Source organism: Schistocerca piceifrons, chromosome 1, assembly GCF_021461385.2.
Source record: "Schistocerca piceifrons isolate TAMUIC-IGC-003096 chromosome 1, iqSchPice1.1, whole genome shotgun sequence".
NCBI lineage: Eukaryota > Metazoa > Arthropoda > Insecta > Orthoptera > Acrididae > Schistocerca > Schistocerca piceifrons.
The window spans coordinates 398,209,814-398,235,998 of record NC_060138.1 but is presented as its reverse complement, the minus strand read 5'-3'; the positions used below and the strand labels follow the sequence as shown (position 1 = coordinate 398,235,998).

At 44.2% G+C, this 26,185-nt stretch overlaps 1 protein-coding gene across 1 annotated transcript in view; it reads right to left on the bottom strand.

Moving 5' to 3' along the window:
- LOC124803389 (serine protease easter-like) overlaps window positions 1-26,185 on the bottom strand; it is an 82,309-nt gene that overhangs the window by 9,965 nt on the left and 46,159 nt on the right. Inside the window, exons 4-6 of the mRNA XM_047264576.1 lie at window positions 13,032-13,134; window positions 8,103-8,293; window positions 3,261-3,362 (exon numbers count right to left, since the gene is read on the bottom strand). Of these exons, the coding sequence (XP_047120532.1) occupies window positions 3,261-3,362; window positions 8,103-8,293; window positions 13,032-13,134 (396 nt within the window). The remainder of the gene's footprint in view (window positions 1-3,260; window positions 3,363-8,102; window positions 8,294-13,031; window positions 13,135-26,185) is intronic.

The window sequence follows — 26,185 nt, the reverse complement described above, 5'->3', positions numbered from 1 at the left end:
CTCAGTGTCAGCCTGTTTTTAATTGCAATAAATTGGCTCGCTGCAGCGGTTGGAAATTCTGTCTCCGCATCCCTGTATGTTCACGACTTCTGCCTCTACTATAGCTCCATTGGGATTGCAGCTGCTGAACGTCAGCTGCAGGGCGCTATCCGCAAGGTGCAGTCTTGGGCTGTAGCGCATGGTTTCCAGTTTTCAGCTGCCAAGACCTGCGTTATGCATTTCTGCCAGCGCCGAACAGTCTACCCTGAGCCGCGGCTTTATCTTGCCGGAGAACTTCTTGCTGTAGTGAAGACACATAGGTTTTTGGAAGTTGTTTTTGATGCCCGGTTGACTTGGCTGCCTCATATTCGGCAGCTTAAACAGACGTGTTGGCGGCATCTAAATGCTCTGCGATGCCTGAGCCACACCAGCTGGGGCGCCGACCAATCTACCCTCTTACGGCTCTACCAGGCGTTAATCCAGTCCTGTCTGGATTATGGGAGTCTGGCTTATGGCTCGGCATCATCATTTGCGTTGCGGGTGCTGGATCCAATACTACACAGCGGGATACGACTTGCCACTGGTGCCTTCTGGGACCAGCCCTGTGGACAGCATACTCGTGGAGGCAGGTTTTCCTCCACTGCGGTTGCGGTGCCAACACTTACTGGCCGCTTATGCTGCCCATGTTTTTAGCTTGCCCGGGCATCCAAGTAATCGTCTTCTGTTCCTGCAATCGGTCGTCCGTCTGCCAGAACGTCGGCCCCGGTCAGGTTGTACGATCGCAGTCCACGTCAAAGAGCTTCTCTCCGGGCTTCGGGTTTTCCCCGTTCCACCTCCTTTCCGGGCCCCTTTGCGTACACCAAAGTTGGCTCGACTTGACACAGGGCCCAAAGGACTCAGTCCCTCCAGAGGCCTTCCGCCGCTGCTTTTATTCCACGCTAGCGACGTATGAGGGCTCTGGCGTTGTACACACTGACAGTTCGATGGTTGCTGTTCGGGTCAGTTATGCTCTCACTCTAGGGGACCACTCCGAACAATGTTCATTGAAGGCTGGCTGCAGCGTTTACACTGCTGAGCTGGTCGGCATCTTTCGTGCCCCAGAGTATATCCGCTCCTGCTCAGGTGAGTCCTTTATTATCTGTAGCGATTCCCTGAGCGGTTTACAAGCTCTCGACCAGTGTTTCCCTCGTTCTCGTCTGGTGATGGCTATCCAGGCGTCCCTGCATGCTCTTGCCCGTTGCGGCCGCTCTGTGGTCTTTGTGTGGACCACCGGCCATGTCCGGATACCCAGCAATGAAAATGTTGACCGCCTGGCGAAAGCGGCCACCAGTAAACCATCTCTGGACGTTGGCCTCCAGGAGACTGATTTGTGAGCCTTCTTACGCCACAAAGTTTTTGCGCTATGGGACGCTGAATGGTGCAATCTGACCGCACCCAATAAACTCCATGCCATCAAGGAGACGACGACTGTATGGCCCTCATCCATGCGAGGCAATCGCAGAGACTCAGTTGTCCTTTGTCGTCTCCACATTGACCACTCCTGGCTTACTGCGCCGGGAGGACCCTCCTCTATGTCGATGCAGGGCGGCTTTGACAGTGGCCCACATTTTGTTGGCCTGCCCCCTTTTAGCTGTGGTCAGGCAGACATTTGCACTGCCTGATACGCTCCCTGCATTTTTACAAGATGACACTGCCATGACAGGCTTAGTTTTGCGTTTTATTCGGGCAGGGGGCTTTTATCATTTGCTCTAAGTGTTTATTTTTATTTAGTGTTGATTCTAGCCTTTGGCCTACGGTTTTAGACTGAGTTTTTAATATGTTTCTCGGTGGTTGGCTTTTCCTTTTTTTTTCTCTATGGTCGGCCAATCACCGTCTCACTCTGTGTGCTTTTAATTCGTTTTGTCTAGTCTTTGTCTCAGTTTCTCTTGTCCTGTGTCGTCTGTCATCTTTTCCATTTTTCGTTTTTACTCTGTGTTGGTGAAGTCTTGGAACAAGGGACTGATGACCGTAGCAGTCTGGTCCCTCTAATCCCCCAAACCAACCAACCAGCCTCCGACGGGGTCAGCCGCGCGAACCATGGCCCGAGACCGCGTGGCTACCCCGCACGGCAAGTACATATTAAATTTCATCATTTTACGTAGTAGACCTGTATGTGAGGTCACGAAATGGTTATACTGATATCTTTAAAAATTGGTAAATGTGTACAGATCTTGACAATTGAATATCAGATCTCCTAATTGGGTTTACAGATTTCCAGTACCTTATAACAGTCTAAGCAGAAATTATTCACACCACATGAAGAGTAGCTAAAGAGCACCAAATGCAGAGAACAGCTGACAACAGACATATAGAATGTGAACAGATTGAATCTCTTATTTCAGGATTTCTCTTTCATGTTATGGGAGAGAGAAGAAATGTAACAGCAAATGGAGAAATGGTCTTCACTGATTTTTATATAATCTAGTTTTGGTTCAGAATTGTCAAGCGCTGAAAATGTCCGAAAATACAAATAATTTTAAAGACAGATCAAATCTTCTTGTGACTCATTTTACACTGTATAAATTATTGATCAGAAGTAATATTGCCTATAAGAAGAATTATCCTAACAGTAAAGAGCTACCACGTAACAATGCCGTACTTTCAAAGAATATAAGAAACTTTTCAACAAAAGACACGTTCTGGATCAAAATTATTATATTAAATTATCTATGGAACATATACTTAATAAGAATTGTGACGGATTAGTTGTCATTGATTCACCGCCCAGAAGTCTATTAGCATCATAAACACAATGATTTTCATTATATAAGAAAGCTCTTCAAGCTGATTGGACACTTGGAATTTTCAAACTATGAGAGCGTTAGTTATCAACAAGAAGCTTTAAAAATACTACTATCATTGCACTTAAAATTCTTTTCATGAATTTAGAGAACTGAGCTTTACTCATCTGACTAGAAAAACGTACTCGTTGCCACATCTTAACAACAGTAATTTAGCAATGTATTATGAGGTCCGCTTCACTCTTCATTGTAGTATCAGTCGGAAAATGAGGAAGGGAAGAGATACAGCGAGGTTGACAATAGTTGTTGCTAATCTTGAAATCCACAATAGTACATGTCCTTTCGTTATTTTTTCAGTCAAGGAACAATACTTTTGAGTTATGGTTATCTTAGCCACCCCAAAATAACAGTGTCAAGATTAAGAAGAAGATGTTACACAATGATATTGTTTCGTTATTGACAATACATTTTCCACAGCAGTTCACACACAGAGAGGCTTACCGTATTCGGTTGTACCCCATCCAGCCACAACAAGATTCTTCCCGATGAACGTCGCTTGTCTCATCTCAGGTGTAACCGGCAAGCAGATTGGTCTGATGAAAGCTGGAATTTACAGAAGTGGGTCACTTTTATAAGATCTAATATAACAAAATTGGCAATAAATTGTAATCAAATATACCAGCTATGTTAAAAACAAAAACAAAATTTAGTGATTGCACTCTCAGGGGAACAAGTATAAGCAAAAACGTGTGCCACAAAAAATAACTGCCTGTATTTAAACCTCATAAAATCAAAAGTACGTAAGATCAAAATGAAAGCCATTAAGACCTAGCGAATTATGGGCGTCCAATTCACAGCTCCACACAAATGGTTCAAATGGCTCTGAGCACTATGGGGCTTAGCCGGCCGAAGTGGCCGTGCGGTTAAAGGCGCTGCAGTCTCGAACCGCAAGACCGCTACGGTCGCAGGTTCGAATCCTGCCTCGGGCATGGATGTTTGTGATGTCCTTAGGTTAGTTAGGTTTAACTAGTTCTAAGTTCTAGGGGACTAATGACCTCAGCAGTTGAGTCCCATAGTGCTCAGAGCCACTTGAACCATTTTTGAACTATGGGACTTAACATCTGAGGTCATCAGTCCCTTAGACTTAGAACTACTTAAACCTAACTAACCTAAGGACATCACAAACATCCATTCCCGAGGCAGGATTCGAACCTACGACCGTAAGGGCAGCGTGGTTCCGCACTGAAGCGAATAGAACCGCTCCACACCCAAAATAAAGAACAAGAAGGGTACGCACAACACAACGGAGAACGCCACCCAGTGACTAAGTTTTCGGACATCCTTCACACAACTTGTCTTCAAGGGAAGTATAGTCTGAATTCATCCACGCTTGGTGACAGAGATTGATGCGTTTTCGTTTTCTCTATGGCTGGGTGGCCGTGCGGCTGGCTAGGAAGGACCAGCACTCGTATGTGGACTGTGACAGTGAGATATTTTTATTGTTGTAAATGAAGAAAACCCTCTTCACAGACCTTGAGCCGCGTTGATAGATTTCGATTGGCAATAAACAGTTCAAAAGATTTTTATGGGGGGAAGGTATCTCAGTTTATCCATTTATGGAAACATACATTATACTTACCTTAAAAGTCCATAAATATATGATGCACAGATCTAGTTGACGCTTTATTTACACACATAAAAAAAAGTTTTGCATCATCCCGGTTCCCAGAACTGAAGATAGGCGTTGACAGTGGATACAGTATCACAGACACCATCACTTTGATTGTTCGGAGATGTCACAAGACCACCCGAAGATGTAAACAACCATGCATGGGCAGCGCCTATTAGAAGGAGGGGGTCCGACAGCTCGTCAGTTCCAGTCATTCCACCAGGAAGGACGTACACAGCTCGTGTTGTCTGCAGTTCAAAAGTGCCTAGACGGTCAATACCGCGGTCCGATCGTGTCCGCGTTGTTACTTTGCGCCAGAGAGGGCTCTAAACGAGGGAAGTGTCCAGGCATCTCGGAGTGAACCAAAGCCCTGTTGTTCGGACATGGAGGAGATACAGAGAGCCAGGAACTGTCGATGACATGCCTCGCTTAGGGCGCCCAAGGGCTACTACCGCAGTGGACCGTTACCTACGGATTATGGCTCGGAGGAAACCTGACAGCAACGCTACCATGTTGGAAAAATTGGAAATTTGTGGTAAGGACTATGAGACCAAACTGCTGGGGTCATCAGTCCCTAGGCTTAAGCACTACTTAATCTAACTTAAACTAACTTACGCTGAGGATAACACACACACCCGTGCCCGAGGAAGGACTAGAACCTCCGACGGGAGCAGCCGCGCGAGCCGTGACAAGACGCCTAAGACTGTCCGGCTATCCCGCATGGCCAACCATGTTGAATAAAACTTTTCGTGTAGCCACAGGACGTCGTGTTACGACTCAAACTGTGCACAATAGGCTGCATGATGCGCAACTCCATTCCGGACGTCCATGGCTAGGTCCATCTTTGCAACCATGACACCATTCAGTACGGTACAGATGAGTCCAACGACATGCCTAAAGGACCGCTCAGGACTGCATCACATTCTCTTCACCGATGAGTGTCGTATATCCCTTCAAGCAGACAACTGTCGGAGGCGTGTTTGGGGGCAACCCTGTCAGGCTGAACGGCTTAGACACACCGCCCAGTGAGTGCAGCGAAGTGGAGGTTCCCTGCTGTTTTGGGGTGGCATTATGTGGAGCCAACGTACGCCGCTGGTGGTCATGGAAGGCGCCGTAACGAGTGTACCATAACCGAATGGCATATGTGAATGGCATCCTACGACCGATGGTGCAACCATATTGGCAGCACATTGGCTACGCTTTCGTCTTCATGGACGACATTTCGCGTCGCCATCCTCAACATCTTGTGAGTGACTTCCTTCAGGATAATGTCATCGCTCGACTAGAGTGGCCAACATGTTCTCCAGATATGAACCTAAGGAAGATGCCTGGATAGATTGGAAAGGGCTGTTTATGGACGACGTAACCCACCAACCACTCTGAGGGATGTACGCCAAATCGCCGTTGAGGAGTGGGGCAATCTGGACCAACCGGTTCTTTGTGAACTTGTGGATAGTATGCCATGACGAATACAGGCACGTATCAATGTAAGAAACATGCTACTGGGTATTAGAGGTACCAGTGTGTACAGCAATATGGACCACCACCTCTGAAGGACTGGCTGTATGGTGATACAACAGGTAATGTGTGCTTTCCATGAGCAATAAAAAGGGTGGAAATGTTGTTTATATTGATCTCTATTCCAATTTTCTGTACAGGTTCCGAAACTCTCGGATCCGAAGTGATGCAAAACTTTTTTTGATGTGTATACATTATTCCTCAATACATTATTAGGAAAAGAGATGGCTGAAAGTCAAAGTGCTCAACAAACGCTGTATGAGGATGTGTCGAAGTTCTCAGCCTGCAAATAAAGATGGCGTTAATATGAATAATATGAATAATAGTAGAAACAAAATATTATTCATATTAACGCCATCTTTATTTGCAGGCTGAGAACTTCGACACATCCTCATACAGCGTTTGTTGAGCACTTTGACTTCCAGCCATCACTTTTCCTAATAATCGATCACAAATAATGTGATCAAATAATAAAGATGCAATGTTTTGGTCCCCATTACGAACAATACAGGTTTATTCTAAATGATGGACCCATTTTCCAAACTTCGTATTTATTCAAGTACAAATCCAAAATGAACAAGTTTTATACCAATGAAAAGAGGAAGTTTAAAAGTGTTTCTCATAATGTTTGATACCAATTTAATAAATTTAATAATTTTTAATTAATTAGTTTTTATAATTATTTAATAATTAGAAATGTGATAAATGTTATAAATGCTCAATGTGGCCACCATTGGCTCCGTGGCCAACATCGACGCAGTAGCCAACACACGCGAAAGCGCATCTGCTGTTACTGAGTGAAGGGCTGCAATGATCCGGTTCCGCAGATCGTTCACTTTGGTTGTTAGAAGCAGGACGTAAACAGCTTCCTTCACAAAACCTCATAAGAAACAGTCGCAGGGTGTGACATCAGGAGACCTCGGTGGCCTGAAATGCGGAGCAGGTCCTCAAGTCCCCTGCGACCGATCCAGTGCTGAGGAAGGGAGTCAGTCAGAGGGCCTCGTACATCACGGTGGCAATGGGGTGGAGCTCCATCCTGTTGGAAAATGAAGTCCTGGGAATATTCCATAACTTGAGGTAACAGCCGTTGTTCCAACATGTGCAGGTACATGATTCCCGTTAGAGTTCTTTCCGCAAAGAAAAATGGTCCATAAACCTTTTTACCGGATACGGCACAGAAAACGTTGATCTTCGGTGAGTCTATTTCATGTTGCAATGATTAATGTGGATTTTCCAAACCCAATATGCGAACATTGTGTTCGTTGACTTCATCGCCAAAACTTACACGCTGTGCAAACGCGTCACCCTCCAGCTTTGATAACACAAAACCACGAAATGAGACACGCTTCTCTTTGTCATTGGGGTTGAGAGCCCGCACAAGTTGTAATCGGTAGGGCTTGTACAGCAAACGCCGCCTCAGAACTTTTCATACAATTGATTGGAGTATTCCAAGTTCTCGACTCTATCTATTGGTGGACTTACTGGAACTGCGCACAAAACTTCCTTGAATCCGTCGGACGCCATCCTCTGACACACGTGGTCGGCTAGTGCTTTTTTCTTTGGGCACAGTCCCAGTCTGTTTAAACTGCTTAAACCAACGGCTAATGCTTTTGCGAGTTGATGGTTGAATACCGAATTTGGTACGAAATATCCGCTGCACTGCAATAAGCGAGTAATTTTTCGCAAACTGAAGAACGCAGAAAACCTTGTGGTCCACAGTCGCCATCTCTCTCACAACTAAAAGTGAAACGGAATGACGGCCATATTGGCGTGCGAACTCTACCGACCGCTTCTGAAACCATCACCGCCGCCGCCCGCCATAAACTTTCAAACTTCCTCTTTTCATTGGTATAAAGGTTGTTCATTTTGAATTTGTACTTGAATACATGCGAAATTTTGAAAATGAGTCCATGTTATTTGAAATGAAAATTCACATTCCCGATTTATGGATCAGCCGCAAGTTAATCAGATGTGTTAGTTACTTCAGTGTGCTTCCGTTTTTGCAGCAAGTACTGGGAATATGCATGGAACGGCTTTCATATTGGATAAACTGTGCCATTCTGATATGAAACATTACACCCTACTCGTAAGGTCTTCTTGGCAGTGCAGCTACCGAGGTGTTGCGAGGAAGGGCAGTGGAAATATAGTTCACTCACAGTTATCGGGTGCGTCACGATCGAGTCTGAGGAGCGCGATGTCATTGGCGACGTTGGCGCTGGCCTGCGGCCTGTACTGTGGGTGCGGCGTCGCATCCTCGATGCTGTAGTCCTCGGGCGGCGGTGCGCAGATCTCGCCGTCACAGTCCACGTCCGTGCGCTGGTCCCACTCGCCCAGGCGCACGCTCACCCTGACAAAGGGAAAAAGCACACGTTGGTCTCCGCTATCGTTCAGATCAAAGTACTGGATATAAAGCTCCTGACTTTTGCTACCTTTCTGCTGCATATCGAAATAGCTCGCCCTTACCGCTGGTGTCTGTATCTTTATTGTTTCTTAAAGGGCGGGGGGGGGGGGGGGGGGGGGTAAGACGTCAAACATGCCGACTTGGAGCAGAAGAGGCACCACAGGACATTTTAATTTCCAGTGTCTATCCTTTTACAAGTAAATTCATAAAACTTTGTCAGCATCACCAGGAAGGATTCAGGATTCACACTCGTAGCAGCGGAAGTTCAAAAACATAACAAAATATTTTTTTTACATGTGAAATTTCATCATTTTTTTCACTTACTATTCGCTGCATTTGTGGGTGTAGGTACACTTTTCTTCAAAATTAAGATAGACTGTTCGATGAATTTTGCACAGCATACAAACCATACTTACAGGTGTCTGAAACTCTAGAATCTATTTAATTTATGAAAAAATGAATGAGCTGTTACGTTTTAAACTTTATGTTTAGAAAAAAATCAAATTTTGTAGTTAACTATCTCAATTTTTAACACAGTTTTTAATAGATTTGGAAAATTCTAGAGTTTTAAACACCTGTAAATATGGTTTGTATGCTGTGTAAAATTCATCAAAGAATCTCTCTTCCTTGTGAAGAAAAATTTACCTATAGCAACAAATGCAGCCAACAGTAAGTAAAAAAATGATGAAATTTTATATCAAAAAAAATTATTTTGTTATGTTTTTGCACTTCCACTGCTATGTGTGTGAATCCTGAATCCTTCCTGGTCAGGCTGACAAAGTTTTATGAATTTATTTGTGAAAGTATAGGCAGTAGAAAATAAAATGTTCTGTGGTGCCTCTCCTGCTCCAAGTCGGGCCGTTTGACGTCCTACCCCCCTTAAGGCAAACTTTTCACCCTGCAGTCTTTTTCAACGTTTTCTTTTTAGGGATCCATACCTAAGTCGGTAAAAGTGGAACCTTATCACACCACTTTGTTGCCCACGTGTCTGCCCTTCTTTTAAGACCCATTCTTCTCAGGAACGGCTACAGGAATAAAACTGAAATTTACGTCTAGTATTAATGTCTACAGTTCTTTGGTGGTGTAAAAATTTAAGCTGCTAAGTCAATACAATGAAAAGAAAAGGCCATATGTGTCACATATGACACTCGCAAACTCACTTTTCAGAACATATAAATGAACTGTTTGTATACAGAAGTAAGTTTGCATGGGACCCACAGAGCACGAGTCGTACTTGTAATTGAACAATTTTTTTATATATACTGTCTACTTACGTTAGACATGATAATTTGATCTGCTGACATGGCAATCTTTATAAAACCTCTGATTTATGTAGCAACACCACGTAATAACTTCGAATACTTCGATAATAGATACACAGATATTCAAAGCTATATGGTTACACTGGTTTCCATTCTCTATAATATTTTTTATACAGTCATAAGACAGAAATACGCACTACAACATTTCTACTACCTATGCTAAATGGTAGCCAACAACATATCTCTTTACAAATAGGCACAATTTGCATGCTACTAGTAATACATGCATAAATTGTTGCAACACGAATATTGCAGCATTCATTATAACATTTCTCGTGTTACACAGGGATTTGTTAACTTTCAGAGTGATCTGCACGTTGATATATTAGTGGCATCTCTGAATAAAACCTCTGATAATATTCAATCGTTTGTACAGTCTACCTCCTCTACAACAATATACACTACTGGCCATTAAAATTGCTACACCAAGAACATGACCTGCTACAGACGCGAAATTTAACCGACAGGAAGAAGATGCATTGATATGCAAATGATTAGCTTTCCAGAGCATTCACACAAGGTTCGCGCCAGTGGCTTCACCTACAACGTGCTGACATGAGGAAACTTTCCAACCGATTTATCTTACACAAACAGCTGTTGACCGGCGTTGCCTGGTGAAACGTTGTTGTGATGCCTCGTCTAAGGAGGAAAAACGCGTACCATCGCGTTTCCGACTTTGATAAAGGTCGGATTGTAGCCTATCGCGATTGCGGTTTATCGTATCGCGACATTGCTGCTCGCCTTGGTCGAGATCCAATGACTGTTAGCGGAGTATGGAATCGGTGGATTCAGGAGGGTAATATGGAACGCCGTGCTGGATCCGAACGGCCTCGTATCACTAGCAATCGAGATGACAGGCATCTTATCCGCATGGCTGTAACGGATCATGCATCCACGTTTCGATCCCTGAGTCAACAGATCGAGACGTTCGCAAGACAACAACAATCTCTACGAACAGTTCGACGACGTTTGCAGCAGCACAGACTATCAGCTTGGAGACCATGGCTGCGGTTACCCTTGACGCTGCATCGCAGACAGGAGCGCCCGCGATGGTGTACTCAACGACGAACCTGGGTGCACGAATGGCAAAACGTCGTTTTTTTCGGATGAATCCAGGTTCTGTTTACGGCATCATGATGGTCGCATCCGTGTTTGGCTACATCATGGTGAACGCACATTGGAAGCGTGTATTCGTCATCGCCAAACTGGCGTATCACCCAACGTGATGGTATGGGGTGCCATTGGTTACACGTCTCGGTCACCTCTTGTTCGCTTTGACGGCACCTTGAACAGTGAACGTTACATTTCAGATGTGTTACGACCCGTGGCTCTACCCTTCATTCGATCCCTGCGAAACCCTACATTTCAGCAGGATAATGCACGACCGTATGTTGCAGGTCCTGTACGGGCCTTTCCGGATACAGAAAATGTTCGACTGCTGCCCTGGCCAGCACATTTTCCAGATCTCTCACCAACTGAAAACGTCTGGTCATTGGTGGCCGAGCAACTGGCTCGTCAAAATACGCCAGTCACTACTCTTGATGGACTGTGGTATCGTGTACACGCCATCCAAGCTATGTTTGACTCAATGCCCAGGCGTATAAAGGCCGTTATCACGGCCAGAGGTGGTTGTTCTGGGTACTGATTTCTCAGGATCTATGCACCCTAATTGCGTGAAAATGTAATCCCATGTCAGTTCTAGTATAATATATTTGTCCAATGAATACCTGTTTATCATCTGCATTTCTTCTTGGTGTAGCAATTTTAATGGCCAGTAGTGTAGATAACATCAATCTAACTTTCGTGTTCTCGGGAAGTTGTTTCTAGAGTGTATTGATAGCTGCCTCTGGCACTGGTGGTGCACAGAGTCGCTTTCTATCACGATTTCTTGATGTATGACAGTCTCAGATTTCAGTTGTATGTATTTTCAAGTTTAATGTACATCGTGCAAGACGCTCTTATCGAACCAGTTCAATAGATCATCAATAGTAATAAATAAGGTTACAATTTATTATTATCAAATTTTAGTACTCTTGGTCTGTAAGTAGGTTTTTCTGCCCATGCTTTTTGGATTGTATAACATGAAACTCTCCATTGCACGATGCCAGGGCTATGAAACAACGCACAGTAGCTGTGTAGAATGGCTTGCACGCTCTTAGTTGGTTCAAATGACTCTGAGCACTATGGGACTTAACTTCTGAGGTCATCAGTCCCCTAGAACTTAGAACTACTTAAACCTAACTAACCTAAGAACATCACAGAATCCATGCCCGAGGCAGGATTCGAACCTGCGACCGTAGCGATCGCGCGGTTCCAGACTGTGGCGCCTAGAACCGCTCGGCCACCCCGGCCGGCACACTGTTAGCAGCCAGGAGCTCAGGGCTGCCACAAGACTGACATCTGACTGTCGACTGAAACAACTGTAAGCCTCATACTGGAGGCATTACATATGGAGTGGCCAGACATGCCCAGACAGAATGTGGTGGAGGGTCCACCAGCAGATGGCAACGGCTCGGATTCCAAGAAGGTCATCTCACAGAAGATGAGCAGCTTTTTACAGGTCCCTGATGTTACGAATATTTAGTAAGCCTAACCCACAAATTTATCAACATGATATGTTATGACTTCAGCAAGTACAACCAAGCTACGAACAAGTATATCTTACCATCAAATGGCATTTAAAGCACTTTCAGTTGACCAGCCATTTCTAAAATCCCAGTATCATAGTCTCGACGCAGACACGTACTGGCGTTGAGCAGCGTGTGGGAACAATCAAAAATAATTTGCTATTACTGACAGATTTTTGTATTTATGGCTTTATTCTCTCCAGCTATATGTGGGAAACTATGTAGCTTTCATATTTAAGTGAATGGGTTATCTTCGCTTATGTGGTAGCATTATGGCGGCTCCCTGTCCCTAAATTCACTTTTTGGTGACCCTGAATCTTACTGATTAATGCTTATTGTTGGATTTGTGTTTGTCATTTAGAAAACAGAGCAATGATAAATTGTCAAGTATTCCACCTGGATTCCTCTTCATTGTGTTGCCCTCATGTCCAGTCCTCCCACTAGAAGAACGCACAAGGCTTCAAGCAGTCAGATCATCCTTATGGCGCTCAGCAGCCTTAAGCAGACCTTCCACACAATGGATAGTTACTCAGTGAACTCGTGCGAGGCATCATAGACTGTGCCTGTGTCTTCGCATCTAATAGAGCAGATCCTACAAGACGTCTAAACTTGCCCTCTCTCTCTCTCTCTCTCTCTCTCTCTCTCTCTCTCTCTCTCACTCACTCACTCTCCCCTCCCTCTCTCTCTTCCGATGATGACACGCTGCTGGGAGTCAGTATGGAGAGGTATACTCACACCCTGTAGGAGCCGAGCTTTCTGCCGTTGACGCAGTGCGATGCGGTCAGTACGTAGCGGCTGGTGATGAGCGACCCACCACATAGGAACGACACTGGTCCGCCTGCAAATGAGAAGCCTCACAGTACTACACCAGCAAAACACCTAGAAAATATTTCACTAAAACTTTTAAATCATTACATTATTTGGCGGTTTATCATTGCAGTTGTGTTGTGTTGGCTGATGAGCCAACACCGTGTTACTATTGGATGCCGAAATGCACGCGTTTTAGCTCACACAGGCTGGCGTGAGGAGGGAAGAACTTTACTGACGTGAGGTCTGGAACATGACAAGGAATTAGAATTCAGAAAGCGGACGTAAGTAGTTTGATACTTAACTTTAATCCATTAATGATGAACGTCGCTCTTGACGGTACATGATTCACAATATTGTCCGTTCAGAATTCATTCTAATTACTGAATAAGGCGCCTTGCTAGGTCGTAGCAAACGACGTAGCTGAAGGCTATACTAAACTATCGTCACGGCAAATGACAGCGTAAGTAGACAGTGAACCATCGCTAGCAAAGTCGGCTGTACAACTGGGGCGAGTGCTAGGGAGTCTCTCTAGACTAGACCTGCCGTGTGGAGACGCTCGGTCTGCAATCACTGATAGTGACGACACGCGGGTCCGACGTATACTAACGGACCGCGGCCGATTTAAAGGCTACCACCTAGCAAGTGTGGTGTCTGGCGGTGACACCACAAGTTGCAACTGTTATGGTGGTGTTAAAGGGAATTAATTTTAAAGGTAAAGCACGTGGCTGGTATGAAATACTACAGAACTACTGGACGCTACAGAGGCACTAGTTTTTCCGGTTCTCTGATAAGTAGCACGGTGGTGACGTTTCCAGCTACGAATCCAAATGCCTGGAATCAGACCCGCAGTCAGTCGCAGTTTTATCTGTCACTTATCCTTCCATTAACCTCTGCCAATATTTGTTACTATGGAAAAATGGCAATCTCCTACGTTATAATAAGTTCACATTTAACTGTTGGTTGCCCTGTAAATGGTCGGTTAAGTCTGCTCGGAGGTCTGAGGAAGGTATACCACCTCCAATGGGGCCATTCCTAATAAACCACTGCGTTGTTCAAACCAACTTGTGTGCTGAGGAAAACTTTACCTTCTTCTACTTTAATAATGTTTCATTATTTGCACGGTTATTGTTGGTACTATCGAGATTACAAATACACTGCTCGGGATATGAGATACCGTCTAGACATCAAGTGTCACTGGACAGTTGGCGGTTACATCTACACGCAAGAATCTTGCGTTTCTGCGAGCACGCCTCTTGAAAATTGGGAAAATGGTGTAGCAAACAATAGTTGGTTCGACCTCATTCTGGGGTGCAGAACGACGCAAAAACTGCATTTACGGAATCATAACATTGTTGTGCTTCAGGCCGAACAATGTTTGTTACCAAATTACCAGTCTTTTTCAGCTATACAGTCAACATAGACCTTTTACTTATTGCGTGGGATGCTCAGAACACCTCAGACATCCTCATCAACGTATTATTACGTAATGGATAGGAGTGTACCTTCACGATCTTTGGTACCTTTATAGGAAGTAATGTGCGAGCCTTGAGTGAAAGTACACTCTATAATGAAAGCCCGTTCCAAGAAAATACGCAACACTATGCCTTGCGTTGTTAAAATGGCGCGCGATATTTAAGATAAATGTGAGCTAAGAAGGCTTAGAGTGTTGTATTTCGTAGCAGCTCCTTGTATGTTGTCACCCTGTGTGGTTAATACGTCAGTGGATCCTTACGAAGTAGAATACGAAAGAGTTCGGAAGCTTCTGCAAGAGAGATTGGATGAATGTTCCGAAGGAGAAGAACAGGGTGGAGAGGAAACCGAGAGTTCTAAAGTTCTCTCTCATCACAGCCACACGGAAACGAAGAATGGAGACAATCTAGAACCACAAGTAAGTATACAAGGTAGTCAAACCACGCGTAATTTCTTTGTTGGAAAGGATAAGGTAACCAAATGGATGAAAAACTGTCCTAGCCGTAACGTTAGAACTAAGTGTATATCTTGTAATTTACGTACCTGGTATGAAAGCTATCACAAAAACTCCAAAAACTGCTGCCGACTGTTTTTCACTACTTGTATATGACGCAATAATTAGAACGATTACAAAAACTTATATAGAGCACTCTGCATCAAATTTCACAAGATACTGTGACTCCAGTTCAACCGATGATAAGGAAATCAAGTCTTTTCTGGGTCTGTTGATACTGGCAGGGAATCACCAAGCAGGACCCCAAAATCTGGAAGACTTATGGTATAGAAATGGTTTTGGAATTGAAATATTTCTAGCAACAACGAGTTTGCGGCTCTTCCGTTTCTTGTTCCGCAGGTTGAGATTCGATAACATTCAAGGTAGACCACAACTCAGACAGCTTGATCGCTTGGCTGGTCATCAGGGCTCATTTCGAAGCGGGAATCGTCACCGAAGACAACTCTACTCCAGTTAATGAGATTCCAGGCGGACTACGTGTCTGAAGACGCTCCGAATGCCAGCGGGATACCAACACTGACTGTCGCCTGCCAGACCGACAACCAAGAGTGATGGTCCGTGGTGCTGCTCCTTTTCACAGCAGTACCCTCACAGTACGGCGGCATGTCGATGATATTCTACGCCCCGTTTTGTTCCCCTTCATGGCAAGCCATCCTGGGCTTACATTTCAGTAAGATAATGGCCGCCAGCGCACAGCGAGAGTATCTACTGCTTGTCTTTTTGCTTGCCAAATCCTACCTTGGCTTACAAAATAGTCAGATCTTTCCAAAACTGAGAACGTTTGGAACATCATGAACAAGCCCCTACAAATAGCTCGGGGTTTTGACGATCGAATGCGCCAGTTGGACAGGATTTGGCACGTTATCCCTCAGCAGGACATCGAACAACTGTGTCAATCAATGCCAAGCCGAATAACTTCTTGCATAACGGCCAGAGGTCGACCGACACGTAACTGACTTGCTCAAATTGTGGAGATCTTTCTGTTGAATAAATCATCCAATTTTTCTGAAATTGTATTCACTTGTTTGTCTGTATGTATAAATCATATCTACTGATTTTCGTCCCATTCGGATAGTTACTTCGTCATGTGTTGTTTTCTTTGTTACTACATAATACGACCAAAACTTAAGTAGACACAACAGATGAAATGTGCGCTACTTTTTCAGCCTCATGTAAAACCAGACGTTGGCTCCTCGGCTTATTTGTCCGATGACTGACATTGCTGGCGTTAATGCTTTCAGCATGTTTGTAAGTAACAACAGCCAGAAGAGTTCCGAAAAATGTTTTCACCTTTAGTGGGAAAAGTACTAGTTAACCCCATAGTGCGCAAGAGAGCAGTCACTCACTCAGTCAAATGTCACAGGGAAAACAGCTAAAATAGCGGGAACATATGACAGCGCCAATGTAGCACCTTCTGAACAAAGGATAGCTTAGAGCAGGCGCTGCACAGCTTGTTCTCGAAGTGACGACATGAAAGTTAAATCGCATGTTTGAACGCCTTGTGTCTTAAAGTACATGACCAATGTGTTATGATAATGCTCCCTTTGGAGCCAGTGACAGTAGCTAAATTCATAAAACATTTGTAGGAGTTGACAATAAATGTTTAGTGATATATATATTTATTTTTACGAGTAATGGTCATTCGGACTCCAGGATAAATGTGAAACTTACAGCAGACAGCCTTGCATAACACTGTAAAATCAGCTATCGACTTAAACAGTAATCATAGATAACCAGTGGGTTTTGAATTATCTCTCTCGTTTTAAGGAGAGACACACTCTGCTGCAGTACAAAGCATAATCAGTACTAACGTAGCTGATTAAGATATAGAGAGGGAAAAAAGGGTGACACGATGGTTATGATAGACAACGGTCACATAGATATCAGTCACATCGTTGTACACAACCAAGAGAAGTGTTGCCGACGAGTCCAATGAACAGAGAGACTGCACTGCCGCGGCTGGCTTATCATTGTAGTCAGGTTCTAAATTGGAACTGTGAGTTGAAAGAGCGAATCATCCACGGTAATTTTCTGGTAATCCTGATATCGTTCTCTCTACTCTTAACGATCCATCTTTCAACGATCTAAAGTGAATTTTAGATTATGACAGTCACTGAGCTGAAAATTATTAACTTACATTGGTCTTCACTGGAAAGGAGAACAGCGACAACTACAGTACTAGTCACAGTTTGATCTATTACAGATAGGTATTAAAAATCAGGACCAACGGTCTTGCCGCAGTGGTAACACAGGTTCCCGTCTGATCCCCGAAGTTAAGCGCTGTAGGGCTGGGCTAGCACTTGGATGGGTGACCATGCAGTCTGCCGAACGCTGTTAGCGAGCGGGGTGCACTCAGCCCTTACGAGGCAAACTGAGGAGCTATTTGACCGAGAAGTAGCGGATCAGGTCTCGTAAGTTGACATACGGCAAGGAGAGCGATGTGCCGAGCACATACCCCTCCATATCCGCACCCGTGACGCCTGCGCGCTGAGGATGATCTGGCGGCCATGTCGGTGCCGTTGGGCCTTCAAAGGCCTGTTACGACTGAGTTTAGTTTTACACACATCAAAAAAAGTTTCACATCACTGCGGAACCTGTACAGAAAATTGGAATACAGATCAACATAAACATCATTTCCGCCCTTTTTATTACTCACTAAAACCACACATTACACGTTGTACCACCATACAGTGAGATCTTCAGTAGTCCATATTCCTGTACACACTGGTACCTCTAATACCCAGTAGCTCGTCCTCTTCCACTGATGCATTTCTTTACTGGTCGTGGCATACTATCCACAAGTTCATCAAGGAACTGTTCTTCAAGATTGTCCCACTTCTCAATGGCGATTCGGCGTGGATCCCTCAAGTGGTTGGTGGGTCACGTCGTCCACAAACACCCGTTTTCAATCCATCCCAGGCATCTCCCATAGGGTTCATGTCTGGAGAACATGCTGGCCACTAGTCGAGCGATGTCGTTATCCTGAAGGAAGTCATTGACAAGATGTGCACGATGGGGGCGCGAATTGTCGTCCATGTAGACGAATACCTCGCCAATATGCTGTCGATATGGTTGCACTATTGGTCGAAGGATGAAATTCATGTATCGTACAGCCGCTACGGCGCCTTCCGTGACAACCAGCGGCGTACGTCGGTCCCACATAATGCCACCCCAAAACAGCAGGGAACCTCCACCTTCCTGCACTCACTGGACAGTTTGTCTAAGCGTTAAGCCTGACCGGGTTCCTCTAAACGCGTCTCCGACGATTGGCTGGGTGAAGGCAAATGCAACACTCATCGGTGAATAGAAAGTGATGCCAATTCTGAGCGGTCCATTCGGCAACTAATTGGCCCCATCTGTAACGCGCTGCATGGTATCGTGGTTGCAAAGATAGACCTCGCCATGGACGTCGGGAATGAAGTTGCACATCATGCAGCCTATTGCGCGCTGTTTGAGTCATAACACGACGTCCTGTGGCTGCACCAAAAGCATTATTCAACATGTTGGCGTTGGTGTGAGGATTCCTCCTAGCCATAATCCGTAGGTGTCGGTCATCCACCGCAGTGGTAGCCCTTGGGCGGCCTGAGCGAGACATGCCATCGACAGTTCCTGTCTTTCTGTATCTCTTCCACGTCCGAACAACATCGCTTTGATTCACTCCGAGACGCCTGGACACTTCCCTTGTTGAAAGCCCTTCCTGGCACAAAGTAACAATGCGGACGCGATCGAACAGCGGTTTTGACCTTCTAGGCATGGTTGAATTACAGACAACACAAGCCGTGTTTCTCCTTCCTGGTGGAATGGCTGGAACTGATCGGCTGTCGGACCGCCTCCTTCTAATAGGCGCTGCTCATGCATGGTGCATGGTTGTTTACATCTTCGGGTGGGTCTTGTGACATCTCTGAACAATCAAAGTGACTGTGATTGTATTCACAGTCAACGCCTATTTTCAGGTGTTCTGGGAACTGGGGTGAAGCAAAATTTTTTTGATGTGTGTTTATATATACACGGCTGCTGACTCATACAAGTATTGTCTATTATTTAAGATACGTATGAAAGAAAATGACAACACACAGCATATTTATCAAAGTTGGCTGTATGAGCCGGTACCGTTCATGTAGGGTCATACATCCTACTTTGGCTCTGATATCAAAGTTTGCTGTTTGAGCCGGTACCATTCATGTAGGTCATGATCCTGAAGATAGGCGTTGACTGTGGACACCGAAACAAAGACACAGTCACTTTGTTCAGAGATGTCACTAGGTTCGCCACAAGATGTAAACAATCATGCATTATTAGAAGGAGGCGGTCCGACAGCCGATCAGTTCCAGTCATTCCACCAGGAAGGACGCACATGGGTCGTGTTGTCTGTAGTTCAACCACGTCTAGACGATCAATACCGCCGTTCGATCGCGTCCGCATTATTACTTTGTGTCAGAAAGGGCTCTCAACAAGGGAAGTGTACAGGCGTGTACAAAGGTATGTTGTTCGGACATGGAGGAGATACTGAGGGACGGGAACTCTCGATGACATGCCTCACTAAGGCCGAAGAGTGTCGCATATGCCTTCAAGCAGAAAATCGTCGGAGACGTGTTTGGAGGCAACACTGTCAGGCTGGACGCTTAGACACACTGTCCAGCGAGTGCAGCAAGCTGGTGGTTCCCTGTTATTTTGGGGTGGCATTATGTGGGACCGACGGAGACCGCTGGTGGTCAGGGAAGGCGCCGTAACGGCTGTGCGATACGTGAATGGCATCCTCCAACCAATAGTGCCACCATATCGGGAGCATATTGGCGAGGCATTCGTCTTCTTGGACGAAAATCACGCCGCTGTCCTCTACATCTTGTGAATGACTTCCTTCAGGATAATGACATCGCTCGACTAGAGTGGTCAGCACGTTCTCCAGACATGAACTCTATGGAAGATGCCTGAGATAGATTGAGAAGGGCTGTTTATGGACGACGTGACCCACCAACCACTCTGAGGGATCTATGCCGAATCGCTGTTGGGGGAGGGGGGAGGGGGGGGGGGGCAATAAGGACCAACAGTGCCTTGATTAACTTATGGATAGTATGCCACAACAAATACATTCATGAATTGAATCAGTGCAAGAGGACGTGCTTCTGGGTATTAGAGGTTCCGGTGTGTACAGCAATCTAGACCACCACCTCTGAAGGTCTCGCTGTATGGTGGTATAACGTGCAATGTGTGGTTTTCATGAGCAATAAAAAGGGCGGAAATGATGTTTATGTTGATCTCTATTACAATTTTCTGTACAGGTTCTTGAACTCTCTGAACCAAGGTGATGCAAAACTTTTCATCCATCCTCCAGTGCTCCCCATCTAGCCTAAAGTGCCACAAGCTGCACACTACAGATGTAGCTTCCTCCGCCCATTATCCCCCATTTGCTCGCAAAGTTTCGGACGAGTGAGTGCATCCCCATAGAAGATATCATTCGGCCGTCAAGGCGCTTACATGTACTTATTTAGGTGGATGGTCTCCGTACTCTCCAGCATATCAGGAATGTTTGCTATTTGCGAATACATTTCGTTAAATCTGTATTTGTTAGTATGAAATTGTGGCTGTTGGGACTTGAAACCGGAGATCTTAGTTACCAACGCAACCGAATTCATAATCACCAACTCAAACTCAATTACCCGGTTGGATTTATTTTGATAATATTTTGGTTTATGTTGTATTTGCAATCGAACGATTATGTATTTATAAAGAATTTTATATAATGTACAGTGCTAGCGCAGATACTCCCTCCCACAGTTGCCTATAGGGAAGGTCTAATTGCGAACCGTTTTAACAAAACTCAACAATCACGTTTTTTTTCCAAACACGTTTTTTTAACGGATTTCGGAACTTCAAGAAGCGCTCACACAATGACTAACAGAAAATACGACAAAAATGAATATTTATCTTTGTAAAAGGTGCCTGAATACAGCAAATTTTTAGAAAACTCAACATCTCCATTTTTCAAGAATCCACAAAAATCAACTTATCCTTTTATATTGAATAACTGAAGCTTTGAACATAGAATTTAAAAGTTAAAATTAATAGCTTTTGAACTTGCTTACATATATTGTCGGTCAGCCACACAACATCCTACAAGATAAATCAACTGTACAGTAAGCGGTTTGTTAGAGAACAATGCATATTGTCCCACGTATTTGCCTTTCGTGTTCAGTCACTACTTCACTATAAGATTAGTAACAGTTGTAGAACTTTCTGGTTGGAACATCATTTTTAAGGTTTTAGATGATACAGAATATTCTGATTCAATCCTTTTTTGGCAGGTATTGTCAACGTCAAACGAGTAACAGGTGCACAATCGCAACCTCGAATGAAGATCTGAATATGACTGTAACTATACTGAAATGACAAAGCAAACAACATCCAAAACTATATGTCTGCGTTTCAATGATCCTATTCATCTTAAAGATAGCCTATATATGAATAAAACAAAAGCTCAACAGGATAATTTCTTATTGCGACACATGAGAGTGTATTTACGTAAAACACGCATAGGGAAGGAAGACGATAAAGGTAAACAAAGATCTGTTTCGATCTCATACTATACAGTAGAAGAAAAAGGCCGAGAGAGTCCTTTATATGTCTCAACATTCAGAAAAGTGGTAGGTAAGTCTGATTTTGTTCAAGCCTAAACAAAAAGTTTGTAGAATGAAAATAATTGTCTGAATAGGTTATATTTATTTATTTTTTTCAGGAGTGTCCGGAAACAGATTCAGCCTTATTGTCAAAAGATATAAGCTGGAGGGTGTACTACCTAAGGAGATTCGCGGAGGACGAGATTGTAATCTGTAGGAAAGGGACTTAGAACACAAGCGTCAATTAATAAGGACTACTTAAGTAAAAATGCACATCTTTCCATTAGACATAAAAGCTTACTGAGTATGGTACTCCGCCAAAATGTAAACCAACGTTTCGGCTAGTTACAGTGACCTTCTTCTGAGTCTACTGGTTGAGCCTACTTAATTTAAATTCTTAGAAAATACATTTTTAACACCTATCTCAACAAAATAAACAAGAAACAAGAATGAAAAAGTAGATATGTTGAGTTTTGTAAAAATTTGTAATTTTTAACTTTTTTCTCAATAACGGCTGTTAATGATGCACTTCAATTATTCATTCATCAATCCTTATCCACACCATGTGATCAAAAGTACTCGGACTACCAAAAAACATACGTTTTTCATATTAGGTGCATTGTGCTGCCACCTACTGCCAGGTACTCCATATGAACGTCCTCAGTAGTCATTAGACATCGCGAGAGATCAGAATGGGGAACTCATTGACTTCGAACGTGACTAGGTGATTGGGTGTCCCTTGTGGCATACGTCTGTACGAGAGATTTCCACACTCCTAAACATCCCTAGGTCCACTGTTTCCCATGTTATAGTGAAGTGGGAACGTGAAGGGACACGTACAGCATAAAAGCGTATAGGCGGACCTCGTCTGTTGACTGACAGAGACCGCCGACATTTGAAGAGGGTCGCAATGTGCAACAGGCAGAAATCTATCCAGAACATCGCACAGGAATTCCAAACTGCATCACGATCCACTGCAAGTACTATGACAGTTAGGCGGAAGGTAAGAAAACTCAGATTTCATGGTCGAGCGGCTGCTCATAATGCACACATCACGCCGGTAAGTGCCAAACGACATCTCGCTTGGTGTAAGGAGAGTAAACATTGAACGATGGAACAGTCGAAAACGTTGTCTGGACTGACGAATCACGGTACAAAATGTAGCGATCCGATGGCAGGGTATGGGGATGGCAAATGCCCGTTGAACGTCGTCTGTCAGCGTGTGTAGTGCCAACAGCAAAATTCCGAGTCGGTGGTGTCATGGTGTGGTCATGTTTTTCATGGAGGGGGTTTACACCCCTTGCTGTTTTCCATGGCAATATCACAGCACAGGCTTACATTGATGTTTTAAGTACCTTCTTGCTTCCCACTGTTGAAGAGCAATTCAGAGATGGCGATTGCATCTTTCTACATCTACATCCATACTCAACAAGCCACCTGACGGTGTGTGGCGGAGGGTACTTTTAGTACTTCTATCAGTTCTCCCTTCGATTCCAGTCTCGTATTGTTCGTGGAAAGAAAGATTGTCGGTATGCCTCTTTCAACACGATCGAGCACCTCTTCATAATGCACGTCCTATGGCGGAGTGGTTACACGACAATAACACCCTTGTAATGGACTAGCCTGCACAGAGTCCTGACCTTAATCCTATAGAACTCCTTTTGGATGTTTTGGAACGCCGACTTCGTGCCAGGCCTCACTGACCGACGTCGATACCTCTCCTCCGAGCAGCACTCCGTGAAGAATGAGCTGCCATTCCCCAAAAAACCTTCCAGCACATTATTGAACGTATGGCTGGAAGGTGGAACCTGTCATCGAGTCTAAGGGTGCGCCAACACCATTTTGAATTCCAGCATTACCGATGGACGGCGCTACGAATTTGTAAGTCATTTTCAGCCAGGTGTCCGGATACTTTCGATCACATAGTGTATGTGGAATACCAGTATTATTTTTTCTAACTTTTTAAACCAACGATATTGAGTACAACTAAAAAATACTTCTCCCGTAAAATTTGGTAGACGTCTTTTGTTGAGTTTTGTTAAAACGGTCCTCAGTTTACGGTGTAAACCCTATTTCAAATAAACTGTCAGAGCAAATAACTTCCAACTGCTTATCGATTCCTTGTGCTATCCGCAAGGTTAAAGGAAGAGAGCAATGGAACTCTCATTGTTTTCTTTTCAAGTTAAGATAGAATGGTAACTGAAGCTTCCGAATACTTCCTCCTTCATCTTCGCAGATACCGCCTATTTTGAATGATATTGTTGTTGTATTGAGTGTGTAACAGTTGGCCGAATACGCCGTGATGACCTCACTCAGAAGTTAAAGAAATTCAGCTCTGCTACGAGTATTAATTAGCTTCTGATGAGAACGGAGGAAGACTTCAAAAGCTTCCATTATTATTTAAAATTCATCAGATAATTTTAACAAAATATGTCACATGCATAGAAAACGTCTCCAGAACATGAGAAAACGTTCACCTTCGTCATGTAAGTAGAAAATAAATAGTAACTGCCAGCAATAAGCAACAGAGGGTGCGGCCCATAAATCCGGACAAATGAAACTTTTTTTAAAAGCAAATTTATTAAAACAAAATACGAATTAAAATGAAAATCCTTTTACATGTAAGTAGTGGTATCTTTGAAGAGTAACAGTATTGATGTAACCCCCTTCAACCGCAATGACCTCTTGCAATCGTGTCCTAAAGCTATCGCAAGCAAACAGCGCTGTCCATATTCGCAAAGGCTGCTTCGACAGTGGTGCGTAAAGATGCGTCTTATTTGGTAACTCTTTCGACTACGCTCCAAACATAATAGTCGAGGAGATACAAATCCGGGCTATTCGTGAGCCAGAACTCCTTTAACCAGAAGATATCAACGTTAACCGAGAGCCAGGTTTGGACTAAATGGTTCGTATGAGCCGGCGCACCGTTCTGTCGAAAGATATTGTCTCCCCGAGGCCACAGTTACCATCCACGGTTTCACAACATTCGTCAAAACTTGCAGATTTCTTTTGTGACAGTTTGTCCCTTTTCAAAGAAATGCAGTGACATGATATCACCCTCACTGGACACAACATCTAGGATGTGAGTCCCAGACTTCTCCGAAGCATTATATTTGGCCACAATATTGTAAACAGTTGATCTTGCATACCCGAAGAATCGAGCTTATTACAGGAGGCGAACGCCCAGTGCGAATAATCGCAGCTCTTCGGTTGTACTCCGCACTTGCCCGGAACATCTCGACCATTTGGAGCTTCTGACTGTTTACTATGGCTTTCAAGAACGCCAATGGCGATCTCCGGCGGAACTGTGATATGGTGAAGCGTCCGATCCCACCCGTCGGTTTGACCCGTGACGTAAGGCTGTTGTGGTGTGTGACGTCATGACGGCGCGGAATTTAGTTTGTGAGAGTGGCGTGATTGTAGGTGTCGTTTTGATGTGATCGGTGGTGCTCTCTGGTGGTGTGTTTATGTGTTGTGTGTTAGGTGACGTTTTTGGTTTAGTTTGAGTGTGTGGCGCGTTTATAGGTGGCGTATTGTTGCGGTCGGTGGTTCTCTCTGGTGGTGTGTTTATGGGTGGTGTGTTACGTGGCGTATGGCGTTCATTTGCGTGGTAGCATTGCATATGTGTAGTATTGGTAGTGACTGTGCTTTCAGCGGAATATTTTTCAGTGAGTTAACGATTTTGGTTTTGTTATGTCTATGTAATTGTAGTTTTTTTCTGTTCGTCGTGTGTGAATTTTGGTAAGCTGCTTTTTTTCATGTCTTTGGTAGGTATGGATATGACTGGTAAAGTCAACAGTTTTCAGTTGTCGGCGATGATGGGGGACAGTGCGTTGCCTCTAATAAAATTTCTTCAACTATTCGGATTTTTGGATGAAGTCGTGAAGTGTTCAGTGTGTCGTGAAGAAATGAGGCTTACTAAAGTTCCGGCGGCTCGGACCAGGGACGGCTATATGTGGAGATGTCGTAAGGATAACAGGTCAAGGGAAGTGTTCGATTCCAATTTTGTTGGTTTGTTGTGTTTTTTGAGGTAGTGATGATTGTGGACGTGGTTGTAGTTTTGGGCTTTATGATTTGGTGTCGGTAGTTTCGGTTGACCCTAGGTCAAGGGAAGTGTCCGATTACAGAAGATATTGTGTTTAGTGGAATTTGGGGAGTTTTGTGTTGACGGTTTTTTCGTCGTATTGTGCGGTTTGGTATGTTGGTGTGTGTCTAAATTTGTTTGTATTTACTTTGTCCCCACCCCAAAACCCCCAATTTCCCACGCTTGTCCCGTTAGTTTCATTAGGTTTTTTGTGGAACGTGTGTGTGTTAGTTTTTCAATGTATACTCGTGTTTGTGGTCATGTTTACGTAATGACGTCATAGGCGCCTTATTGGAGTCGTGTTGTATGGTCGTTTCCACCATATTTGTGACGTCATGGGTCAAAGCAAACGGGTGGAATCGGACGCTTCTGTATTTGGATTCAAATTGAAATTAGT